The sequence below is a fragment of the Cataglyphis hispanica genome, chromosome 5 (assembly GCF_021464435.1).
Source record: "Cataglyphis hispanica isolate Lineage 1 chromosome 5, ULB_Chis1_1.0, whole genome shotgun sequence".
Taxonomy (NCBI): domain Eukaryota; kingdom Metazoa; phylum Arthropoda; class Insecta; order Hymenoptera; family Formicidae; genus Cataglyphis; species Cataglyphis hispanica.
In genome coordinates, this window is record NC_065958.1 from 8,581,038 (window position 1) to 8,604,888 (window position 23,851).

The 23,851-nt window shown below is 29.1% G+C and overlaps 3 protein-coding genes across 4 annotated transcripts; 2 read left to right on the forward strand and 1 right to left on the reverse strand.

The window, feature by feature from the left end:
* Positions 1-559: 559 nt before the first annotated feature.
* Positions 560-10,825, forward strand: LOC126849940 (ER degradation-enhancing alpha-mannosidase-like protein 3). Its single transcript, XM_050592373.1, is given in 18 exon segments — positions 560-1,598; positions 1,670-1,715; positions 1,961-2,061; positions 2,866-2,905; positions 2,985-3,097; positions 3,236-3,389; positions 3,828-3,956; positions 4,051-4,222; positions 4,338-4,495; positions 4,584-4,688; positions 4,844-5,188; positions 5,258-5,419; positions 5,495-5,593; positions 5,695-6,012; positions 6,100-6,313; positions 7,662-7,774; positions 7,879-8,783; positions 8,785-10,825. Coding segments are annotated over 18 exon segments (4,083 nt in total). The 5' UTR covers positions 560-1,476; the 3' UTR covers positions 9,572-10,825.
* Positions 10,826-12,612: 1,787 nt separating this feature from the next.
* Positions 12,613-15,489, forward strand: LOC126850096 (mitochondrial fission regulator 2-like). 2 transcript variants are annotated; one of them, XM_050592732.1, is made up of 6 exons: positions 12,613-12,856; positions 12,925-13,210; positions 13,752-13,933; positions 14,017-14,141; positions 14,218-14,443; positions 14,923-15,489. In XM_050592732.1, exons 3-6 carry the CDS (start codon positions 13,752-13,754, stop codon positions 15,068-15,070), a joined length of 681 nt encoding a protein of 226 aa, XP_050448689.1. In that variant the 5' UTR covers positions 12,613-12,856; positions 12,925-13,210; the 3' UTR covers positions 15,071-15,489. The 2 variants fall into 2 exon arrangements, with proteins under 2 accessions (XP_050448689.1, XP_050448688.1); XM_050592731.1 differs by having other exon boundaries at positions 12,641-12,856; positions 14,005-14,141.
* Positions 15,490-17,986: 2,497 nt separating this feature from the next.
* On the reverse strand, positions 17,987-19,967 carry LOC126850097 (endocuticle structural glycoprotein SgAbd-2-like). Its single transcript, XM_050592733.1, has 4 exons — positions 19,801-19,967; positions 18,998-19,134; positions 18,600-18,747; positions 17,987-18,481 (listed from the first exon to the last, which is right to left on the reverse strand). The coding sequence occupies exons 1-4, from the start codon at positions 19,810-19,812 to the stop codon at positions 18,233-18,235; spliced, it is 546 nt and encodes a 181-aa protein (XP_050448690.1). The 5' UTR covers positions 19,813-19,967; the 3' UTR covers positions 17,987-18,232.
* Positions 19,968-23,851: the final 3,884 nt, after the last annotated feature.

Below are 23,851 nucleotides of genomic sequence, written 5' to 3' on the forward strand. Positions count from 1 at the left end.
CAGAACGAGAAGTGGGGATGTAAATTAAGAACTCTGATTAGTATCATTTTTACGTGAAAAGTTGTAAAATTATTTTTATCAGGATATTATTTTCTATTTAGTTTCATAATTTTAGGAGCATAATTTTAGGGAGCATGCAGATATATACATATATATTTAATGTTTCTTATTTTTACATCTTTTAAATATATATATATATATATATATATATATATATATATATATATATATATATATATATATATATATACATTTTTTTTTCTCAAGAACGATCTCTAAAATCTATTGATAACGTACGCGATAGAGTTTGTATTAATTAATCTTTGAGATAAAGAATTTATGAATTATAAATATTTATTGTACGATGTTTCTAATAAAACTACTTTGCGGCACATGCTCAAATAACTGATGGTCACGTGTCACGTGATTGTTCCCCGTTCTTAGCTGGATCTACAAAGATGTAGTAAAAGCTTCAAGCCATAAGAAATTGATCAATCATAGTCAAATGTGAGAAGAATAATAAATTGTTATTGATAATTTTCTTATGGCTTAAGGTTTACCACACCTACTGTAGATCCGAGCTAAAATAGTCCTCTCCGTTCCAACTGTTCCGACCATTCCGTGCCAGTTTCGGTCCATTTCCATCTGTTTCTTTCGCTTAGGAAAATTGGTTAGGGAGGTCACTAAAACGGCGATAATCTCATGTCAGATGTGGAGAAATCGTTATAAATTGTTGCCACTTGCTGACAGTTGACAGACTTGTTGATCACAGTCAATGCAACGAAACATAAGGAATCAGAATAATCGTGCGAAAATCAGCCGGAAAAAAGCGGGAAGCAAATAATTTTGCTTGCTTCGAGGAACGTGAAGCGAAATCTTGATATTGTGTATTTTGCTAAAGAAAACAAAAAACTTTCGGCAAACTGATTGCGACCACATCACCTGACCTTGATAAAAATATGCAATCGTGTCCCGACTGCCTGTTATTTATCTCTTCTGATAACAGTTTGTTCTACATATTTTCTTTTTCACACTCGCCAATTCAATTTTAATTGTTCTCGATGATTTGTCAATTATATTGGATATAATGAACAGTTCGTGAAGAGATTCATTAACTTTTAAGCCGCGATCTCTGACGAAAATTATAATTCTTTTTACAATTGCATAATAAATGCACTTTGCCACCTGGGCACAACGATAAATCCATGGAACTCATAAATTTCATCAAATTGTGCGACGTGATACGTGTCATCGATTCGAGAAATGATAATGTCTCTTGTATAAGGAACAGTTTAATATAAAAAAAACGAAGCAGAAGAATTTAAAAAACTCATATAATATACTTTTGATTTATATTTTCCATACAATGAAATTATTGAAATGAAATGGATTAGTTGGGAAAAGTTTTGGTGGACCATGTGCACTACTACAAGTATGAAATCTTGACAAAAAGGGGATATTTTTTTTTAGCAAACAATGGCTTGTGATGCTCTTATTTGGGGGCTATTGTTTGTAGGGTGCAGCGTACAGATATTATGGGCTATATCGGAAGATGATTCATTAGAATATATGAGCAAGGAAGAGAGAGAAGCTTTAAAGTTTGTATTATTATTCATACGATTAAATCTCTATATCAATCTTTTCATAATCGTGCTATTGTGTTTTATAGAGAAGAAGCAAGGGATATGTTTTATCATGCATATAATGCCTATATGGTAAATAGTATTTCACAGTCTTCTTAATTTCTTATATTAATATTGTTTAAGACAAAAAAGTAATATCTTACATTTATAAATATTAGTTGAAGAGATAGCACTGACATAAATTAAAGAGGAATTATCATTATGAACAATTAATATTTTTTACTGTTTGTCTGTTGAAAGAAAAGCACATTGTTTTAACATTGATTTATATAAGTTTAACATTTGAAAAAATATATTTTTTGTTATCTTTGTACAAGGACAATGCATATCCCGCTGATGAATTGATGCCATTAAGCTGTAAAGGGCGATATAGAGGCTCGGAACCAAACAGGGGTGATATAGATTCTACATTGGGAAAGTAAGAAACCAAATATACATAAAAATATATGAAATGAATTATATTTTGATGATAGTTGTATATTTTTATTGATTATTTTTTATCAAGAGTAGTTTTGACTCCAAGCATATAAGAATATTGATAGCTATAATTATATCAAAATTGGCAAAATAATTTTATAAAATATAATTTATTACTATTATTTGTTACCAATTTTCAAAAGTAACTACTGTTCAAAGTAAGAATCGTTATAATTTCTGTTACTTTTTTTAATGTTCATACAAGAAGTTAAATGATGAAGTAATCAAATGAAGTATTCTCAAAATTTATATTTTGAAATGTTATATAATAAAAATGATATAATTTCGAATGATTTTTTAATTACAACTAGCATAGATAAAATTGATAAATTTGAACTTTGAAATCTTAAATGGAAATACATCTTTAAAATATTCATTTATATAAAATGTAGTTTATATATATATATATATATATATATATATATATATATATATATATATATATATATATGATTTAAAAAAAGTTCTAAATTATATTTATTACTCATTATAAATTAATAATATCTAATCAATTACTTGAATAGTTATAGTGACATTATATCTGTTTTTGAATAATATAGTTTATTAATCTTAAAATTGTTTAATAATTGTAATTTTTGCAATTATTATTTTTTATTTATACTAATTTGAAAGTTAAGTTGGATTTTTATTTTACTTTTATTTAGAAATGTTTGTTTAGATATATTTATTGTTTTAGATATATAATCATAATTTATTCTAATTTATGTATTGTAATTTGCTATAGTTTCTCACTTACTTTGGTGGATACACTAGATACATTAGTGGTAAGTTCAGTAATAAATAATTTATTAAACTGTTTTTAACACTAATTTCTTTTACATATAAATATTTTATATATGTTAGGTATTGGGAGATTTGGGAGAATTTGAGAATGCAGTCAAACTTGTTACTAGGGATGTAAGCTTTGATACGGATATTATTGTTTCATTGTTTGAAACAAATATTAGAATGCTTGGGTGAGTAAAATCTTTAATCAATAATTATAATCAAGGCTTTTACATATATATATTTAATAATGTATACTTACAACATATTTGATTGTTAAGTTAATTTTCATATTAAATGTTAAAATGTTAAATATTTGCTTTTTATAGAGGTCTTCTCAGTGGTCATATATTAGCCGAATATCTACAGCAGAGGGCTGATATAATGCCATGGTACAGAGGAGAACTTTTGGACTTAGCTAAAGATTTAGGATATAGATTTTTACCTGCATTTAACACAACTACTGGAATACCTTATGGCAGAGTAAGTTTGTCCATAATACATAATACATACAATTTAAGTGTTGAAATGCATTTGTGTTTTCTTAACTATATAATAGAAATGTGATAAAGTTCAAGTAAAAGTCATTTTGTTTAAAAATGATAGAAAAAATTAAATAAAAGATTTATATTTTATATAAATGTATTTATATAATTTTATACAAATGTATATATATATATATATATATATATATATATATATATATATATATATATATAAAGATGCAAAATTAATTTTAGTTATTAAATGTTATAAAATTATATTATTTATATTAAATATTTTTAAATAAAGGTTTGTGTATAAAGATCTTTTTTTTTACATCTCTGCCAATTAAGAAGATGATTCAAATTTAATGCAATCAAATCATATTATATATTTATTGTGAATAAATATTCTAATATTTTGTAAAAATGTCTTCAGATAAATTTAAAACATGGTATGAAAGGAGTTCCTATGGAAGTATCAAAAGAGACATGCACCGCTTGTGCAGGTAGTATGATATTAGAAATGGCTGCTTTATCTCGATTAACGGGCGAACCAATATTCGAGGTAAAATATTTTGAATATGCAAGTAATACAATAATATAATAAAATTATATATTTATATCAATTATTATTTAATGATAGAACTCTATTGCTTTAGGAAAAAGCACAGAAAGCTATGGACGTTTTGTGGCGAATGAGACATCGTGGTACAGACTTAATGGGATCTGTATTAAATGTAAACTCTGGAGATTGGGTACGAAGAGATTCTGGTGTTGGCGCTGGCATAGATTCTTATTATGAATACTGTCTTAAGGCATACATTTTGCTTGGTAATTATATAAATATTTGTAATAATTCTATTCATATGTATATTATTGTGGTGCATCTATCTAGCTAAATTACTATACATATATCTTATACATATATCTTTATTTTTTTATGTAGGTGATGAAAAATATTTAGGACGTTTCAACAAACATTATCAAGCTGTAATGAAATATGTTAGCCAAGGACCTATGTTATTAGATGTGCATATGCACAGACCGAACACTAACTCTAAAAATTTTATGGATGCTTTATTGGCCTTTTGGCCAGGTTTGCAGGTATATATTGCTAATTTTTATTTTAAAAGAAAAAAAATTATTTATTTAGTTGACATTTTTTATTTATTTGACTAAACTTCTTTATAAGGTTCTTAAAGGCGACATTAAACCTGCTGTAGAAACGCATGAAATGCTATATCAAGTTATGCAAAGACACAACTTTATACCAGAAGCATTTACTACTGATTTTCAGGTATATATTATTTATACATTATAATTGATAAAATATATAGAATTTATCATTTTTATATTATGTATTGTTATATATATATATATATATATATATATATATATATATATATATATATATATATATACACAATATTAAAACAATACTCGGAAAAATAGGTACATTGGGGACACCATCCACTGAGACCTGAATTTTTAGAATCAACATATTTCTTATATCGAGCCACAGGCGATCATTATTATTTAGGAGTCGGACGTAAAGTACTCAAAAGTTTGCAAACATATGCAAGAGTACCATGTGGTTACGCGGCTGTATCAGATGTTAGAACTAACAAACATGATGATACAATGGATAGCTTTGTATTGTCTGAGACATTTAAATATTTATTTTTATTATTTGCGGAACCAGGAGAATTAGTTTTAGATTTGGATGAATTTATTTTTACTACTGAAGGTCATTTACTACCACTCACGCTTGCTTCCATAAGAACGAATATTTCATCTGTAAGTTTATTTAAAATATAATTAATATAAATGATAAAGACATTGTTAAATTTTTAATTATATAAACAGGAATTAGAACGAGATATGGTATATGTAGATGAATTTGATCGTACTTGCCCAAATAGTTTACATTTATTTCCCGCATCAGTAAGGCAACCTTTGAGAAATATGGTCGAGGATGTTTGTCCAAGACGATCGATTAAACGACGATTAAGCGCATCACAATTTCAAGTTTGTTTAAGTTATATATTTACATATCTATTAGCAAAGAAATTTATCTAGAAATTTATCTCTTTTTTACTGTAGGCAAATAACTTGGAACATTTGAAAATATTGAGTGATATGGGAATAACGACTCTAACATTAGCAGATGGGCGGATTCAGCTTTTGCACACATTTTCTAATGTAATTTATTTTTTATATAAACAAATATAAAAATGTTGTCTTTTATATTTTATTATTATCTATATTACATGATCGATTATAATACATGTTTGTTTAAATAGGCGAAAACTACACAAGATTCAGAGGAAGGACTATTATTCATGCAAGAAATGGTCGAGCTGAGTAAAATGCAAATGCAACAACCAGAAACTAAACCGCAAACAGTAACTTTCACACGACCCAAAACAAATCCATTAGAAAAAGTTACATTATTAGCTGGGCCGGCGCAATTTGGGCATGAATTACAGCATTTTGATAAGATTACTGGAAAAGTGGTATTTGCAGATCCATCCACAGCTTGCGATGATCTGCGCAACGTGGACAAGTTGGCAGGCAAAATAGTGATCGTAAATCGCGGAAACTGCATGTTCATAGAAAAAGTATATCTTTACACATAAAATATTTTTTTAAACCGCTTTTAACCTGATTTCTATCTCGATTTTATATTTTTGTACGTATGATTTTAGGCACGCAGAATTCAAAAAGGCGGTGCTCTTGCCGGAATAGTATTAGATAATATTGCCGATTCAAGTGCGGCAACATCGCCCATGTTTGCAATGTCCGGCGATGGAAAGGAGATAGATGATGTCACAATACCTGTTGTATTTCTTTTTTCTACAGAAGCAGTCGAGTTGAGAACGGCTATTAAAGAAGCAAATGACGATCTTACTGTCACGCTTGGTAATAATAATTGAATATATATACTAGACACACAATGTGAAATATATAAGTTATCCCATTTTGTAGACATTATTTTATAAGAACATTTTATCGCGATTTTTAACACTTCTTTAATGTATTTAGAATCGATTTCTCTTTAGCAAAAATATTGAGAAGCATCAGCTATTTTCAAATTATAAACAAATCAAAGAAAAGAGCTTTTCTCAAACTAAATTTTAAGGGCTGGATAACAAAGCTATATTCTTTAGCTTATTTTAGATATTCTTTATTTTATTACAATTTTATTTTAGTTATAAAGATTTAGCAATAGAGAGATATGTATAAAAGGCTAGAAATTGAAAAGTGTGTATGATAAATGATAATTTTGTTAATAAATTTTATATTTTTTGCAAAGGATAAACTAGCTTAAAAAATTTGTTGTTAAAAATCTGGATATTATTTTTACTATAGATATGTTTCAATTAATGTAGAATCGATTTGTCGATCGGTAATATGACATCAATATTAAAAGATATTAAAAGACATATAATTCTTAAATAATTAGAGATTAAAAAATATATATAGAAAGATATATAAAGAATTTTTTAAGCAAATTAAACTTTGAAAGAGAAAATAAATGTATGTGTGGTAGAATTATTTCATTAATTTTAAATAAACTTTCATATGAAATTTTAAAGATCATATATATTATAAATTATATATTATTGAAGATTTCAAAATGTTAAAGATTGTGAACGACGATTTTGATAACTGACGATATTTTCGACATTTTTTCTATGAAGAATTGTCTTTGAACAGACTATAAAAATTACGATTAAAAAGAAATCCATGCACACAATGATTTTAAAAGAAACTTGTACAAAAAATATATTAGAACAAATATTTTTTGTTAATTGCAGATTCTTTGATCCATTAACATTTATTTTTCTTATATATTTTGTTTGAAAATTTAATAGACTCTTTTTTATTTCCTTCACACATTTTTTAAGTTTTCACAATATTAAATATCATCATTTAAGTAACCAAGCATTAAATTTTATTAAAGTAAGTGTCCTTTAAGTTGTCAAAAGATTGAAATTCTGTAATTTTGTTAGCTAGTCTAAAATTTAATTCGCAAACAGATTTTTATTTCATAAATAATCAAAAATTAAGGATATTTTTGTTTAAGAAAAATTAATTAAAGATGTGCACACATATGCTGCATATTTAAAGAATCTGCAATTAAAAAAAGATATCTGAATCATCATAGTCTGAAATATACTAAAGAATACTAATTATATATAATATGTGTGTGTGCATAATTATACATTTATTTTACTTTACTATTGTATTTCGCACATTATTATAGGGACATATTCTTCAAAACAAGAAATTCAACTTAAAGCGCCTACTGATTTATCATTATTTGAACGTCTAAAAGGATCATTAAAATCATTTCTCAGCCGACATATGACTCCACAGGTCTGTTTTTTATTTTTATACAAGATTTATTCTATATTTTATATGAAATTTATATTTTTCATATTTTATATCAAATTTTTAAAAATTATGTTTATTCTTTGTAGATGACAACTATTGGATCCAGTTTAGATATAACAATTCCTATAATTGAATCACAGGAAGATCAAGAGAATATAGTCGATTTTCATTATTTTCATGCAGAAATTATTAAAGATTCGCTTGGTGGTGAAGTGAGAATTACTGCCTCATCTGAACCTACAATTATCATCTTAAAGCCAGATTTCACATACATAGAACTAACATGGCATCAATTGAAGCAAGTGTTCGTCAATCAGATATTTCTTAATAGGAAAGAAAATAAAGGTATAAGAATCAGGAGTTTTATTCTGGAGAGTTATTACAATTGGGTAAACAAAGCGCGTGGAGTACTTACGAAAACATCACTGTCTTACAAAGTTCGATGGTTTTTAAGTGAACTATTAGTAGTTTCACCAAATGCATCTATTAAAAAGATGGGGCAACTATTAGAATTAAACAGGCAGAAATTATTGAAACAATATTTACTCACAAATATGCATACTATGGTATTGAATTTAAAATCAGTAGCTACAAAATTAAAGAGCATAAAATCAGTAAGACCCAGAATGGAGCAATTATTAAAATTATCAGAATCTGGTATTATACAGATTGAAAATTACTCGTTCTTGCGTCATTCATTAGTTGATCTGATTGATAAAGAAGATGAAGAAGATAAGAAAGATGAGGTCATTAATCAACATATTGCTCTTTTGGATCATATCCATGCAGAGGTGCATTCTATATATCAAGAAATATTAATTGATGGAGTACAAAGGCATCTGGAGAAATTAGGAGAAGAAGATGATTCATATTATGATATATTAATTGCGGATTTACAAAAGAATTTAAAAAATATAGATAAAAGAGAAAATTTACTTGAAAAAATTAAAGAGAGCGATTTGGCAGTCGCAGAATTTATAAATGATAGTAATAGAAGAGATAAAAGCTAAAAACAATAACATTTTAAAGAAGGATAAAAAATCAAGCACTGAGAATTTCGGATATTTCATACTGACAGAACTAGAGAAATATTCTGAACAAAATATCTTAGAAAAGTATGAAGATGTAAATAGTGAATCAAAAAATACTGTCACACAAGATAACGAAAATAAGGATGCTATTAAATCTAATGATATTATTCTGCACTCCTCTAAAAATCAAAGTAAAGGCGATGATAGAAAGAGTAAAGTTCAAAATTCACATAAGAAAAAAATAGACTTACAAACAACAAAAGCAGTAGATGTGGAATTTGAGAAAATAATTATAGAGGAAAAACAAAAGGATAACAAAAGGACTTCTACACACTCTATATCCAATACTAATAAGTATCATGTTTCTGATATATCTACAATTATGAATACCAATATAGAGACAGCTTTTCCCAATAAAAAACATACTTTATTACAAGGAATACAGAAAGATATTAATGACATGCAACATTCTTATAAAACTGTTTTAAAAGAAAAATCATTTAATAAGAAAGATTTGATTGCAAATAAAATTTTATTTACTGATTCATTAGAAGAGTTTAAAAAATTTATATCGGCTACCAACGAGGAGAAAATATTAAAAAAAAAATCGCAAATTTCAGATCCACAATATAATACTATAAAACTAAGTGAATTGAAGTATGGGAAAAGATATGTGAGCAAAAACATTCAACAGAAAGATGAGGAAACTAAACCAAAATTAGTTAAACATATCGATGACGAATTATAACAATAGCTTTTAAGATTTAGGCTAAATTATAGTTATTATATATAAACAGAGACAGAGAATCAATTTCCAATGGCCATAAGGCTATCTGTATAAGGCTGCATTGCAAATGATATTTTTGCACTGTGATCTAGATGTGTGTATATTATGAATTTCAATTGATTTCTATATACACAAGATCATCTAGAAAAATACCAATTATTCGGTAAAAAAAAAGATAAAATAAATTGTCAAATTATAACGACACTATAACATAACATTATAGAGAAAATCTGTAGATTTTAAATTAATGCTTATAAGAAAATCTATTTTCATTTGTTACTTGAAAAAAGACAGTGATATTATTATAGAGAATGCATAATATATACTATGAGCATAACATGTGTGATACATATATGTTAAAGTGGTTGTGAAGGTATATTCTGAACAGAAAATTAACTGATATATGTACATACATTTCATGTATTATAGTATAGGATCTGTTCGTTTTAGCTGAACTGGCTGCACTAGTTCACAGTTTATCTTTTTCTTTCCAATATGGAGAGAAAAAGATAAATTTTGAATTAGTGCAGCCAGCTAAAATGAACAGACCCATAATCTTTTACGTGCACTCTCGCTTCTCCCTCTTTTTTTCTCTCTCTCTCTCTCTCTGTTAGAGACAAAATATGATAGCAAGTTCTTTCTTCCATGAAAGTAGATATGTCCTGATTAATCTGTTCTATGATTTGTATTATAAAATTGTATTAAACGATTGTGTATATATTATAAATTCAAAAAAGAAGAATAATACTCTAAAATATTCCATGATGTAAGAGTATAATGGTAACATTACAAATCGGAATAGATGCAATATTTTCTTTCTATTAATATTTTGTATCATTTTATTTAAAAAAGTGCCATGATTATTGATAATATGTTTATACAGTTTAAGATAACATTTAGTGTAAAAATAAAAACGCTCAAAGCACAGTTTCAATTTGCAAAGATTTTAATATTAATCTTCTTTAGTCATATTAATATAATGTTAAAAATCTATTTACAAAATGGTGTATTATAACAAAAATTTGTAATACTTTAAACTTTATATCAATCATATATTTTTGTAAGCTTTTATTTATATAGGATTTTTTTTGTTAAAATTTAGCTTTGTATCAATTTAAAAATTGAATTTTTTGTTAAAATTTTTGAGTATATTTGTAATTGTAGAATAATATATGTGAATCTATTTATATTTTATTTGATATACTAAATAATGAAAACAATTATATATATATATATATATATTTATTTATTTCAAATGTAATATAATGATTCAAAAATTTTATGTTGCAATCTATGAATTAAAATATGCCTTAAATGTACATAATATGTACAAAGAAATATATGTCAATGTGTGTATATAATGTATCAGAAATACTGTGTTATATAAAGTAAACTTTATTATGGTGTTATGAATAATTGAAATAAGTTTGATCTTTTGATAACTTTCCGCTCTATACACTTTTTTTATTTATGAATTTGTAGATCATTTATTCTCTGTGAGTACACTATGTATATTAATATCTTAATAATGTACAAACTCGTTTATAAAGATGTCACATAATATACATATACATATAATAATATACATATATTACAAATGTTATTCACAGCTACACTGGTTTCATGTAATAAATTTCAGTTATGTAAGTTATGTTACATACTTTTATTATATACATGGTGTCCAGTAATAATTATATCACATCATGCAGGATTAAATCGAATAGGAAGGTTTTTTTGCTAGGTACAATACCTACACTTATAATTAAATGCTTGATTATTATTCCCAACGATTCATGACGCCACTAGCAACTGCATAATATTAGGATTAGTAAATTTTTAAAATTAGTTTATTAATTATTGTGAAGATCGCAAAATATATATAGTACAGGATTTTTCTACTCTATTTAATCTGCTCTGTACAGGAGAAGTGATACAATTATTATCTCGCACACTCTATATATTAATTGCAAATATGCTATACTTGTCTAATATACATGTCTTTAAAAGATTGCATATTAATAAAACTATTATTCTACACAGAAAATAGAGCCAAAAAGTCCTTTACAATTTTGGGATCTGATAAACAATCGAAATATTGCGAATTGAATTTTAATTAATCTTGTCAATAATATGTCATAAATGAGATGTTAGGCCAATGTTTGACTCTTTTAAGAGCATGTTCACGTCAGATCAGGCACCTCATTGTATTATTGGCAAAATTAATATATTTCAATTTACATCAATATCTCGGTTGTCGTTTCTCGAATCCCAAAATATATTAAAGAAAATTTTTTGTTAATCTTTTTGTAGTAGAATACATTTTAATTATTTATACTCAAATCTTTTTGTAGTAGAATACATTTTAATTATTTATACTCAAATCTTTCTTGAGAGATACCCTGTATACATCATATGTTAATTATAAATACAGAGCAAATATTATGATGTGCAAATACAAACATTAAATAAGTTGCCACTATTTGCGGAATGACACAAGATGGGAATGCGAGTCTGCCGATTATTATGCGATCGACAATTTAATTGAATTCTTCAGTATTTGATGTCAACAATTTTGCTGATAAAAATGCTAAATTTAGTATTAAAATAATTATAGTTTTTGACTTTATTGACTAGTTATTAACTTTACGTACACATAAATATCGTCCAAATTTCCACTTTATACACAAATAGTTTTTCTTTATTTTAAATATGATTAAAAAAAATAATAATAATAATAAAACTGTGAGATGAGAGAAATTTTAATATTTTTCAGCATAGTATAAATACCAGCATAATATAAATACAATACCATACGAAACATTTCAATTGTAACAATCGGATTTCATATTTCATTTCTTTAGTTTTAAAATCAGCCAATCACAATTATTCCTCTGAAGAATAGAATGACTGTGATTGGCCAATTTTAAAACTACAGATGATTGAAACCGATGGTGACGTGTAAACATAGTCCTAAGCCCGTATCAGACATCAGATTACGCATTGAAGATTCAGATTGAAATAAAAGATTGAATATTGAAATTTGACCAATTAGGACAAAGAAATTTTAAATCCTTATGCTTTGATTAATAAAATTTCCTCAATCTTCAATTTTCAATTTTCAATGCGTAGATGCGTAGTTTGATACGGGCCTTTTAGGATCTGTCTAGACGGATTTGCATAGTCGCAGTTGTATAAACATACGCATAAGGAAATTGATTGGTCCAATTACTTGTGCATTTGCTTATGGTGAATATTGGTTATTAGATAATTAGATGCATCGGTTGCATGTTTCCTATATAACCTCTTCTCCGCAGGTTAAAGTACAAAATATATGTAAATCGTTATCAAGTATGGATGAAAGTAATTATTTGTAGATCGGAGTGTAAAAAACGCTTAGTGACAATATTACTCTGATATTAAGTTTGAAGCTCATGTTTTATACTTACGACAACCTATCAATTTTGTTGGCATCGCATCAATGTGACGGAGTTATTTTAATTCCGTATTTTGGACGACCCTGATGTATCGCATTACAAATTTGTTCTATCATTTCTGCGACATAGATCGAAACTATCAGGAAAACAATATATAATTACGAGGGTAAGACATTTATTTCTGTATATGATGAAATGATAATCAGTACTTTTATATGATAAAATCATCACAGATGTAATTATTTATTAATATTTAATAGTTAATAATTTTATAATTTATTTATTTATCATGTGAATTTTGATGTATGTTATAAATTGTATACATATTATTGTTATAATTGCATATAATGTTTGCAATATAAATAAAGGTTATTTTAAAAGATTTTATAACAGTGTACTGAGAATATAAATATATACAAAATAGATTATACTATGTCATTATATTATATGTATATTTTGTTAATTGATATAAAGTTGATATATTAAAGCAATTTAATTTAATAAATAAATGTTTTTTTACTTTTATATACACATAATTGTTCTATGTAATTAATAAATAATTATATATATATATATACAGCAAAATTTAGCAAATTTGTCATTCTAAACATTAACTACTCATTTGCTTTTAATCTTTCTTATTTTAATATATAAGACTACTATCACATTATATCAAAATTATAAAAATTAAATTATTCTTTTTACAGATGGGTGAACTTATATGTGGAAAAAGAAGAAGTATTGTAAGAAGAATAGGTTCCTTTTTACCATTGAAGCCACCACCAAAAATATATGTCAGTGTAACACCATTACATTCAATGACAAGTTCAATGATTAATGAAGAAACTAGTAACACTTATGTCGATACAAATGGATATGGTTCTATGAGGTCAGTAATTTCTTCTGTCAAATTATGATTATCATATGCGATATTATTATCATTTTGCAATTTAATGATAGGCTTTCCAGTAGCAGACCAGATCTATTGGAGCCAATTAGTTTTGGATCCGAAGTAAGATTACTTGCATTGGAACAAGAGTTGCAAGAACTTAGAGAACAAATCTCAACAATAGTGAAAAATAATAAACTATCTAAGTGTACGTACAAATATTTTATTATATTCAGAGTAATCAAAAAGATTTATAAAAGTTTAGAAATTTATATGTCTTATAGATGCATCTGTTACATCTTTGCCCAATGGAGCGGAAAAGGAAAAATCTTTGTCAATACCACCACCTCCACCTCCTCTTCCACCACCCACAACACCACATATCGCGAGAAGAGCTAGTTTGCAAGATCATAAAATTGAGGAGCGCAAAAAAAGTCCATTGAGTGCACAGAAATCGACAAATGATATACTTAAAGATATCGACAATATAAAATTGAGACCAATTGCGAGGTAGTTTATTGGATGTATGACAAGTTAAGATTTTTCAATGCAGCATTGCTTTATGATATTAAAAATAAGAAATTATATAAATTTTCTCCTTGCATTATATGAAAAATTTGAAATAAATTAGTTTTGTTGATATATTATAACTTATTAGCTAGAATAAACTTCAGTTTATAAATTAATAAATAATTATAAATCTTGATTAAATATCGTAAAAATGTTTAAAAAAAAAACCTAAAGTACATAGATCGAATATGTTTATTTATTACTAATAATAAATATATAATAATTTTTTATCTTATTTATCAATTGAATGTGAACTATTTATGAATATGAATTTACATGAGAATATTTTAACACATAATGCTAGAGAAAAATTTACTCAACTTCTAATTTCTAATGTTAAACTCAATACAGCTGTTACAGGCTAGAAATTTTAACTTTTATAGAATAAAGTAAAATTATATTATATCAATGTTTTACAGGTCTCCAGGTGGACATTCTATTCGGATAAAACGTGAAAATAGTCCATGCAATGATTTGCAGGAAATTTTACGCAGACGCTACATCGCAATGCAATCTCCCAACAGTAGGAATTCATCAGCTAACTTAGCTATGGACAATTCGTTTTGAATATCATATGTGATAATACTCTCGAGTATTTTCATTGTATATACATATTTACACAAAATTTAGAACTTCTATACAAGCATCTCTCTTATGATGTACATACAGAATGTTAAGAAGAATCACTTATGTTGAGAGCAAATAGTATTGGTCAATACAAGAAAAAAAAGTTTAGTACAAATGTGTCCTACAATTAATATTTTCGAAGATATTGACTAGCTATTGTTAAAATATGCGATTTTTTGTTTAACATCTTGTATGTATATTCTGTTTGAATTATTAGTGGCACTTCACATTAGATAATCTATAAAAAAAAATCTTAATCCAAAGATCAGTTTATTGCAGCAATGTGACATGTGTGATTTGGATAAAACTTTTTTTTTACAACGAAATAATGAAATATAATTAATATATACATAATATAATTTTGTACTTTTTTCGATAAGACATTTAAAAGACATTTTAAGTCATTATTTTAAAATAATTATTTTAGCCTCTAATTAAGGCCATTGTGATATTAAAGTCTCAATCACTTTTTCTGCAAGATTTAGTCGAAAATTTATTACTGTTTAATATTGATAGATATTATTTTTACATGTCATGATAAAAGAATATACAAAAAATTCCTGCTACTATTTTTATATTAATAAAATAAATAAAAAATTTTAGTTAATAATTGCTTGTAAATAAAAAAAATTAATTTTAATGGTTTATATGATCGAAATTAATATCAATATTATTATTAATACTAAATATGACTTATAGGGATTTTAATTACTAATGCTTATTTATTAATATTTCAACAATTTGACATTAAGGAGAATTGGAGTTAATTGTTGACACGATGAATTACACACTTTGTCGTATGCGTATTTGACAAAACCGAAGATGTCTTCTCGCATTTTACTCTTCCCTCTTTCTCTCCTCGTGATCGGTTCAATCAAACCTTTTGAGGGAAGTGTAGGACCGCCCAAGTTGCGGTGCATATGCCGGGCGGTCAGTCCTTGACCGGGATGATGCGTGCAAGAATGCAAAGTACGAAAGAGAGGCCGAGATGTATGCGTACATACAACACTTTCACCTATACTTGTCCCACCCTATTCGTTCGCTATGATTCATTTAAAATGCGTTTTCACACTTTCAACACGTTACTGAAAACTAATTTCTTTTTCATCAATGCTTAAAAATCATATCAAGATTTTTAAAATGTTTTGAAAAATCAAAAAGAGTTAAATTACTGAAACAATAAAATATAATATAAAAAAATGTTAAATACTCATTGAATAATATATAATAAAGAGGCAAAAAATTAATTTTTTTTTTAAGCATTATGCTAATTTTTTTAGTGCAATAAATTGATCCGTTCGCTCTTGTTTTTATCATGTAAATGCAACTTGGAAACATTTGCTGTAGGCATGATGCATGCAAACTTCAATCGTGCTCTCTTATTTTCTCGCGTTGCACATTAGAGAAGTCAGGATACGCGTATTCTCGTTATCACCTTAGCTTATTTTACGTTGTTTTTAATCGGTTTTGATTTCCAATAGGATTTTTTGCTGAGGTAAATTAAGCGTAATAAATTAACGCGCGATTTTTTTCCGCGACAAGTAATTGATAACGTCAAAATTTTCATGACATTTATATTATATATATTATATATAAATTTTTCTTTTTCAGTTCTTTATATCTCCGTTGTGATACTTTATTACGTATATCCATATAATGTAAAATATAAATTTTTAGATATAAATTAATTATATATTATTATTTTCTGCTCGAGTTTTTAATTTGCATGTTTCAGAGTTGTAAATTTAAATCTGGAAAGTAAGGATTAATGAAGACTATACGATGTGAAAGACTCAACTGATTCCGTTGCGGATTTTCAGCAGCTGTTGCGAAGTTGAACTTCACATGCCCCATCTTCTTTGTAAGTTTGTAAAGATAATCGCAAATTTACTCTCTGTATATTATTCTAACTCGCAAAGTAAAAGCTATCATATATATCTTATGCGATTTTTCAATTCTGCCAATTCTTATATTACTGTATTTATAATTACGATAAACCTTTACCGCGATTTTGTGAGAGCATTCGAGATAAGACGTCTTTTTATATGTAGCGAAATAATTTCATGTTTATTGATATACGTCGTTGTATTTGTGCTTTTTTCTTTGCGCGTGATGGTAAACAAAGTGATAGTTTCTCCTTGCAGAGTATAATTGCGTGCCACAATTAATTAATAAACAGTTAATTAAATCTTAAATTCTGTGATAAATTATAGACGAGACGGCGTAAAAACGAATAAATATATCGTTTTCGAATAAGTTAATTTTCCTTGTCTAAATCATGCAACAGTATGACATGCTTGTAAAACTGGCATTTTCTCGCTGTCAGTGTATGTCATCTGTGTCAAGTCAGGCAGACGAAAAGTGACTTTGAAATTTAAATTCTTTTTAAATTTTCTCGATCGCGTTTTAATAAATTTTGAAACTCACGCTTTGACGCGAACAAAAATGTACATTACGTAATATGTCACAATCTCAACATGGGTGGCGCTTGACATTAAGCATTCTTTCTTTCGCTAGAATCATGATTTCATTATTATTCTATGTCTTCATTTTTCGTGGGAACGTGATACCGTCGAACGAATAGAGCATGCAACTAGCCGTAAAAACCGCATTAACTCCGCATTAACATTCACGATATGTTACTCTTCCCACGAGGCATCTTTGAGTAATAATCGAAAGAATCGTGCAATCTACATATTATTACGTATAATAACTTATCGAATATGTCTACTATAATATTACATTAAAACGAAAAATCGTAGATGGTTATTGAATATATCAATGAATAGATATTCTTTTCGATATTGATGTTATGATAAAGAGAAAAGGCAAGAAACAGATATAAGAACAAATAGAAACAATATATACTGATTTATTGCACAACGACAGTTATATTTCTGTAGGGGTCGATATTGTTGTTATATCCTTCGTACTGTATCTTATGTACACGTATCACTTCGGATTAGAGGCTGGGAAGAAGATGATTCAAAGCCAATGATATCTAGTATATAACGAGCTTCCGTCTAGAATCTAGCAGATTCGCTTGGCTGTGTCGTGAGTGCGTCGTGAAAGATTTTGCGGATTGAACAGTATGCGGCAAAATTAGAATCTTCGGTAAGGATTGGCGTTGTACACCGGTCCGCTAAATCTTTGTTGAAACGGTTGCCGATCGTACTTTTCGTCATCGGGTCCGGGCGGATTCGCCGCGAGTGCTCTTTTAATTGCCTCCGGGATGGGTGGCGGCGTAGGTATATGGGCACCCTGAGCGTGAAAGCCATTCTCGTCAGCTGTATACTCGATAGTGATGGGAGTGCCGTCAGGTGCAGGATACGAGAATCTGCCCTGGACCACCTGTCATCAAAATTGCCATCAAAATTATAGAAATATATAGATATATAGAAATAAAAAATATATTAGAATATAAATATGTACGAAATACAGTAAAATAGAAATGCAAAATTATTATTACCTCCGTTTGACCCTGAGGTCCGACTTGAGGATATCCACTTTCGGAGACTGAAATTCCATTCTCGGTTTCATAGCTGAAAGAGTAAGATCCGTCCGGCGATGTATCCTTCTGTTGGCTACGAATGCCTATAAATGGTTTTGCAACAGATCTAAAAAGGCAAAAAATCGAAATCGTATTATTTTCCACAGTTTTGACTAAACATTTTTATATTATATAACGCAAAGATGTTTTAATTTTGTGTCTTTGCTTATACTTATTTTAATGCTAAATGATTAGCTTAGAAAAGCAATAGCAGAAAAATGTTATATGAAAAAATATTAATTTATATTATATTTTGTGATCGGATCTAATTAAGTCGTCGCAAAAGAGATAACACTAGCGATTTAAACAGATCGTACGTATATTGCGGTTGCGGTTGTAGTTGCGGTTGCGGTCGATAGGGTCTCGGCGTTTGTCTGTATGCATTTTGGCTAGGAAAGCCGCGGAAAGGTCCCAATTGTCCGAAGACGCAGCTGAAGATTGCAAAGGCCAAGATCTGCAACCATGTTGATATATTTAATCGATATATAAGAAAATATTCAAAAATTTTTTAAATATTTTTTTTTTATATTTATTATAATCTCTTTCTATTAATTAATTTTTTTATAAGTATACAAAAAATAGGAAGAGATTATAAATGTAGGAAGAAATTAATTGACATTTAATTTTATTTTCCGAATTATATGAAATGCATTCGAGATATATTTCTTATTATATAAAATACGAAATTTTGGGCAAACGATAAAACCAATCTATATTTTTATAATCCCGTGTATTTAAATAAGTAACAAGGTATTATATATATATATATATATATATTTCCATTGACATTTGTCAAAGTCCAAATTTCGCTATTTAAGCGTTTATTATTTGAAATATCACTGTCTCTATTCTATATAAGAAGCCATCTACGCCTCGATTATGTTTCGCTAACGAAACGCGAATCTTGTACAAAACGAAACTCGCGCGCGAATTGTAATTTAGCGTTTTTAAGTTTTTTTCATCGATATATATCTGATTAACGCGCAATTTATACGTCTTTGTATATCCACCGATGAATAAAAAAGGAAAGTTGAAAGAAACACGCGAGAAACAGACACGGCAAGATCGACGATCAATATCCGGAAAATTGGCAGCGCTCTCAACGAAATAAATCACTCACTAGATACTGCATGATGAAGACGATTCGTGCCGGTGCCGGCGATTTGTGTACAATATACGACTGTCGATTTGACGATCAAATCTATGTGATCTCGTACCGCGAGCACCGCCGGCATTTATATGAAGACGCCCAAGAGGATCTCTTCCCTTCCCATCCTCCCGATTTCTGCGTGGAATCGCTCGCTCGCTCGCTCATGCGGGGAGAGGAGCATTCTCCTCTATCGGAGATCCCTCGTCGTCCTCGTAATATTCCCGTCCCACCTGGCAATCCCAACATATGCATGTATGCACAGCATCATCTCCGCAGCATCCCGACTTGCTCGCTGCGCCGATTCAATTTGCCGGTTGCCGGGCCGATTACTTGTTGACACATGTATGCGTGCATATGCGAAATGCCCACGCCGGCTACTGTTTCAGCCATGTTTCAGCTTAATAGAGTCATTCATTAACGTATCGAGTCCCGTTGCTGTGAAAAATGACGATGTGGGTGTCATTGTACGTAGCATGATGATATGGGGTGATAAGTATGCGACTTTGTACTTAGCCCTATAACAGTTTCGATCGAGACAATTTCTCATTTATTTTTTGCTTTACTAAATATTGTAGTTGCGACTGAATAATTACAACAATTTTCTGCCAATCTTTTTTAATGAAAATGTCACGCGATTATAATTTTAGCAAAAAATTAGGCTCACACGCGATTATTGCATATTTCTTTTTATCAGAAAAGAGATTATGTAAGTGTATATATATATATATATATAGTGACAATTATTAAATAAATAAAACTGAGTTTTATATCACATACAATGACTATAAATAATACAAAACATTTTCATTAGTAAATGTAAAAGGAACATGGGCAAGACTAGTGTTTTCTCCTGATATTATCGGCGATAATACTCCCGATAAATTTAAATGTTATGCCGCTCATGACAGTCGATATCGTGCGCATTTGCATTGAAGAAATGCGAGACACGGATAATCTGTGTATGTAAATCCTACGCGGCCGCGAACAAAATGTTGGCCAACAACGGATGCGACGAGCGTTGATTCGAGATCGAACAGGCACGGCGTATAATCGACTGCGATGATTTCATTTTTCTCACATTTGTCACATTGCGTTCGTTCCTCGCGGGGATCCTGAATATAATCATTTCTCGCATTGTCCTCCGATTATTTTCAAGACAATCACAACAATTGTATCCACCTGCCGATCCACGGACTCACATCAGTCCGCCATCGGTGTCTTCATCTCTCGCGTGTGTAACGCAACTGCAAAATGGACAAATCAGAAACAATGCACCATAAGATACCCATTCATACATCTGATTTCGTCACGTATATTGGGAGCGTTACATAATAGCTGTTATATACCACTGTACTTTGCGAGAGTATCAAGTAAATCTTGTTCAAATTCTTTTTCTCAGCCTTGAGAATTCATCTCTTTTTACATTAGAAATAATATAAATATTTTTTAATTGAAAAAAGATAATAATTTTTTGTCAACGTTAATCGTTATTATTGATATTGCAAAGCGATAGTTTTGTAAATAATATTGTAGAAATCGTAAATAGTTCCATGTCCGAGAAAAAGATTTATTATATCTAGAAAATCTAAATTGAAAAATAAATAATAAAAACATTTGTGGATTGTTTAAAAGTAATAATTGTCTCAGTTATGCATCAGTCGACTAAATTCGACTCGTTTATATAGCAATTTTTTCATTTTCCATTTCTTTCTCTTTGATCGAGATTCTCTTCTATTATCGCATTCATTTGTCCTATAATACAGCGCGCTTTAACGTCAAAGTATCAACGTATAATTGCGTTCGCCTAAGGTATGACCACTCCCAGAACAAAATAAACGCTTCCACACGTATAGTGCAACCACGTGTACATAAACGCGCTCGCAAAGTCATAATATTTCCCCCAGGTTGAGAAGCGCAATCTGCGCAAGAATCCGCAATTCAACTCGATGCATACGCGATTCGATTCAGCCAGCGAATTACATATGTACTCGTAAAACAAAGTCGCAGCGCGGGAGTTGATGTGATGCATAATGCGCGACACAATGTGCCAAGCCGAGTGATACCCGTGGAAAGCGGCTATTCATCATTTTCCACAGATGATTATCGTCCGATCACAATTGGTTAATAAAAAACGTTAGTTACTTACCCGGTTTATCCTGTCGATGCCGTTCCAACAGGAATAAATGTCAACTTATATCATCGCTAATCTTATGATCGAATTATTCGGACCGAAATATATTTACCGTATACATTTGATATTGACTAGTATCGATATTTGACAAGTCGTTAATTGAACGATAAATTATGAGCGAAGCTCCGAATCGCTTATGAACCTTTGCCACTAAATTTATAGCAATAATAAATAAATCCTGTTTAATATTGCAATTTCTTTTTAAATATCATATTAAAAATTTTCATAATTTTTTCAATCACCACGATATATATATATATATATATATATATATATATATATATATATCGATAGATATTTTTTAATTGTTTAGTATTAATTCAATTTATAGGTAAATAATTATGTAATTATAATTATAGTTTATTATACCACAGTATATTTTTCGTTATAATACGATTAATACTTTGCGCAGACACCTGTATATTAATTTTTTATTTATAAATCAGACTACACAATAGATGAAATTAATAATTATTGTGTCGAGCACATATACAAGATATGTGTGTAATTGTAGCGTTCACCTTACGCAATACGTAATATCGCTAAGCAGGAACGGTGGAGAATCCAGGAATCCGAGTTAGATTATATAGCCGGTAATCCTACCCAGTCCTTACGATAAGAGCCCGAGAGCGTTGTTGCAAAGCGATGTGCGCATAAAGTAAATTCTACTTCCCCAAGTACGGTACATTTAACTTGGCGTTTACCAGCGTTTTCTTTTACCAATGCACACCGAGACGTACGTGTATGCATTGTGGTAAATAACGCGAAATGTCGTCGAGTAAGTGGTATTCGCAATTTTCATTAAACACCCGTCGCGCTAGACAGGAGTCTCTCGAACTTTGCTCCGCTCTTTCCTCATACCTGCACGTAACACGTGTACGCGGCGTCCCGAATCCATAAAATCATAAACTTGTGTATTTCTGCTCTCACAGGCGACAATTAATAACAACCGAGATATTAGTGGCGGTTATCACGAGTACTGACTTATCGAGCGTTAAAGTCTCTCGTACCCGTCATTAATCTTCGTTTTACGCGGCCAGAATGTTATTTCCCTCGGATATTATATTCATGTATCTATTCGATTTTTAACATTAACAAATTTATTATAAACCCGTTGCAATTGTGTATATTAATTCTTAATCTGTATTCCAATGAAAATGAAGTAGCGGTGTCAGAGTTGTAACGGATCGTCATTAAATACGATTAGGTCAGTCGAGTTATTTGATAATTGTTTCCTCGGTCTCTGTAATATATTTTCCAAGATTGTCTTTTATATAGCCAAACTTGCTAGACATTTAATTAGATTTCGCAACAATCGACAAGTGTGGTCTGCGTTTTCTTTACAATGTTATTGTTCCCAAATTGTTTTCATGCGAGCGTGTTTAAAACTTTTACGGGAACGCGATTCTTCATAAAATTTATTAACAAATTTTGCTGTTTTGGAATAAAAATTAATAAATAGAAAATTTAGATGCGATAACAGCGTAAATGAAAAAATAATATTTTAGGATAATAATGTAAAAACTTAAATAAAATATCTGTATTGTTTAGACCGCGCATCATAAATAAAATCACGGTGTCGTGCGTATTTTCCGCATCTGTAATTTGAAGAAACAGTAAAAGGCCTTGTCTCTCATTCTCCTTCATAATGTCCAAAAAAGATTGATCGAAATTTTAAAATGAGATCAAATATCCGCCTTGTCTAGTATATGACGAATATTCGCATCATCATGCGTATATCGAGACGACGGCGATGTAGCGGTGAACAATTTCAGCAGCGGGGACGGAGAACCGCAAGGCGCGGATCGGTTTGCATAATTCTCGGGTGGA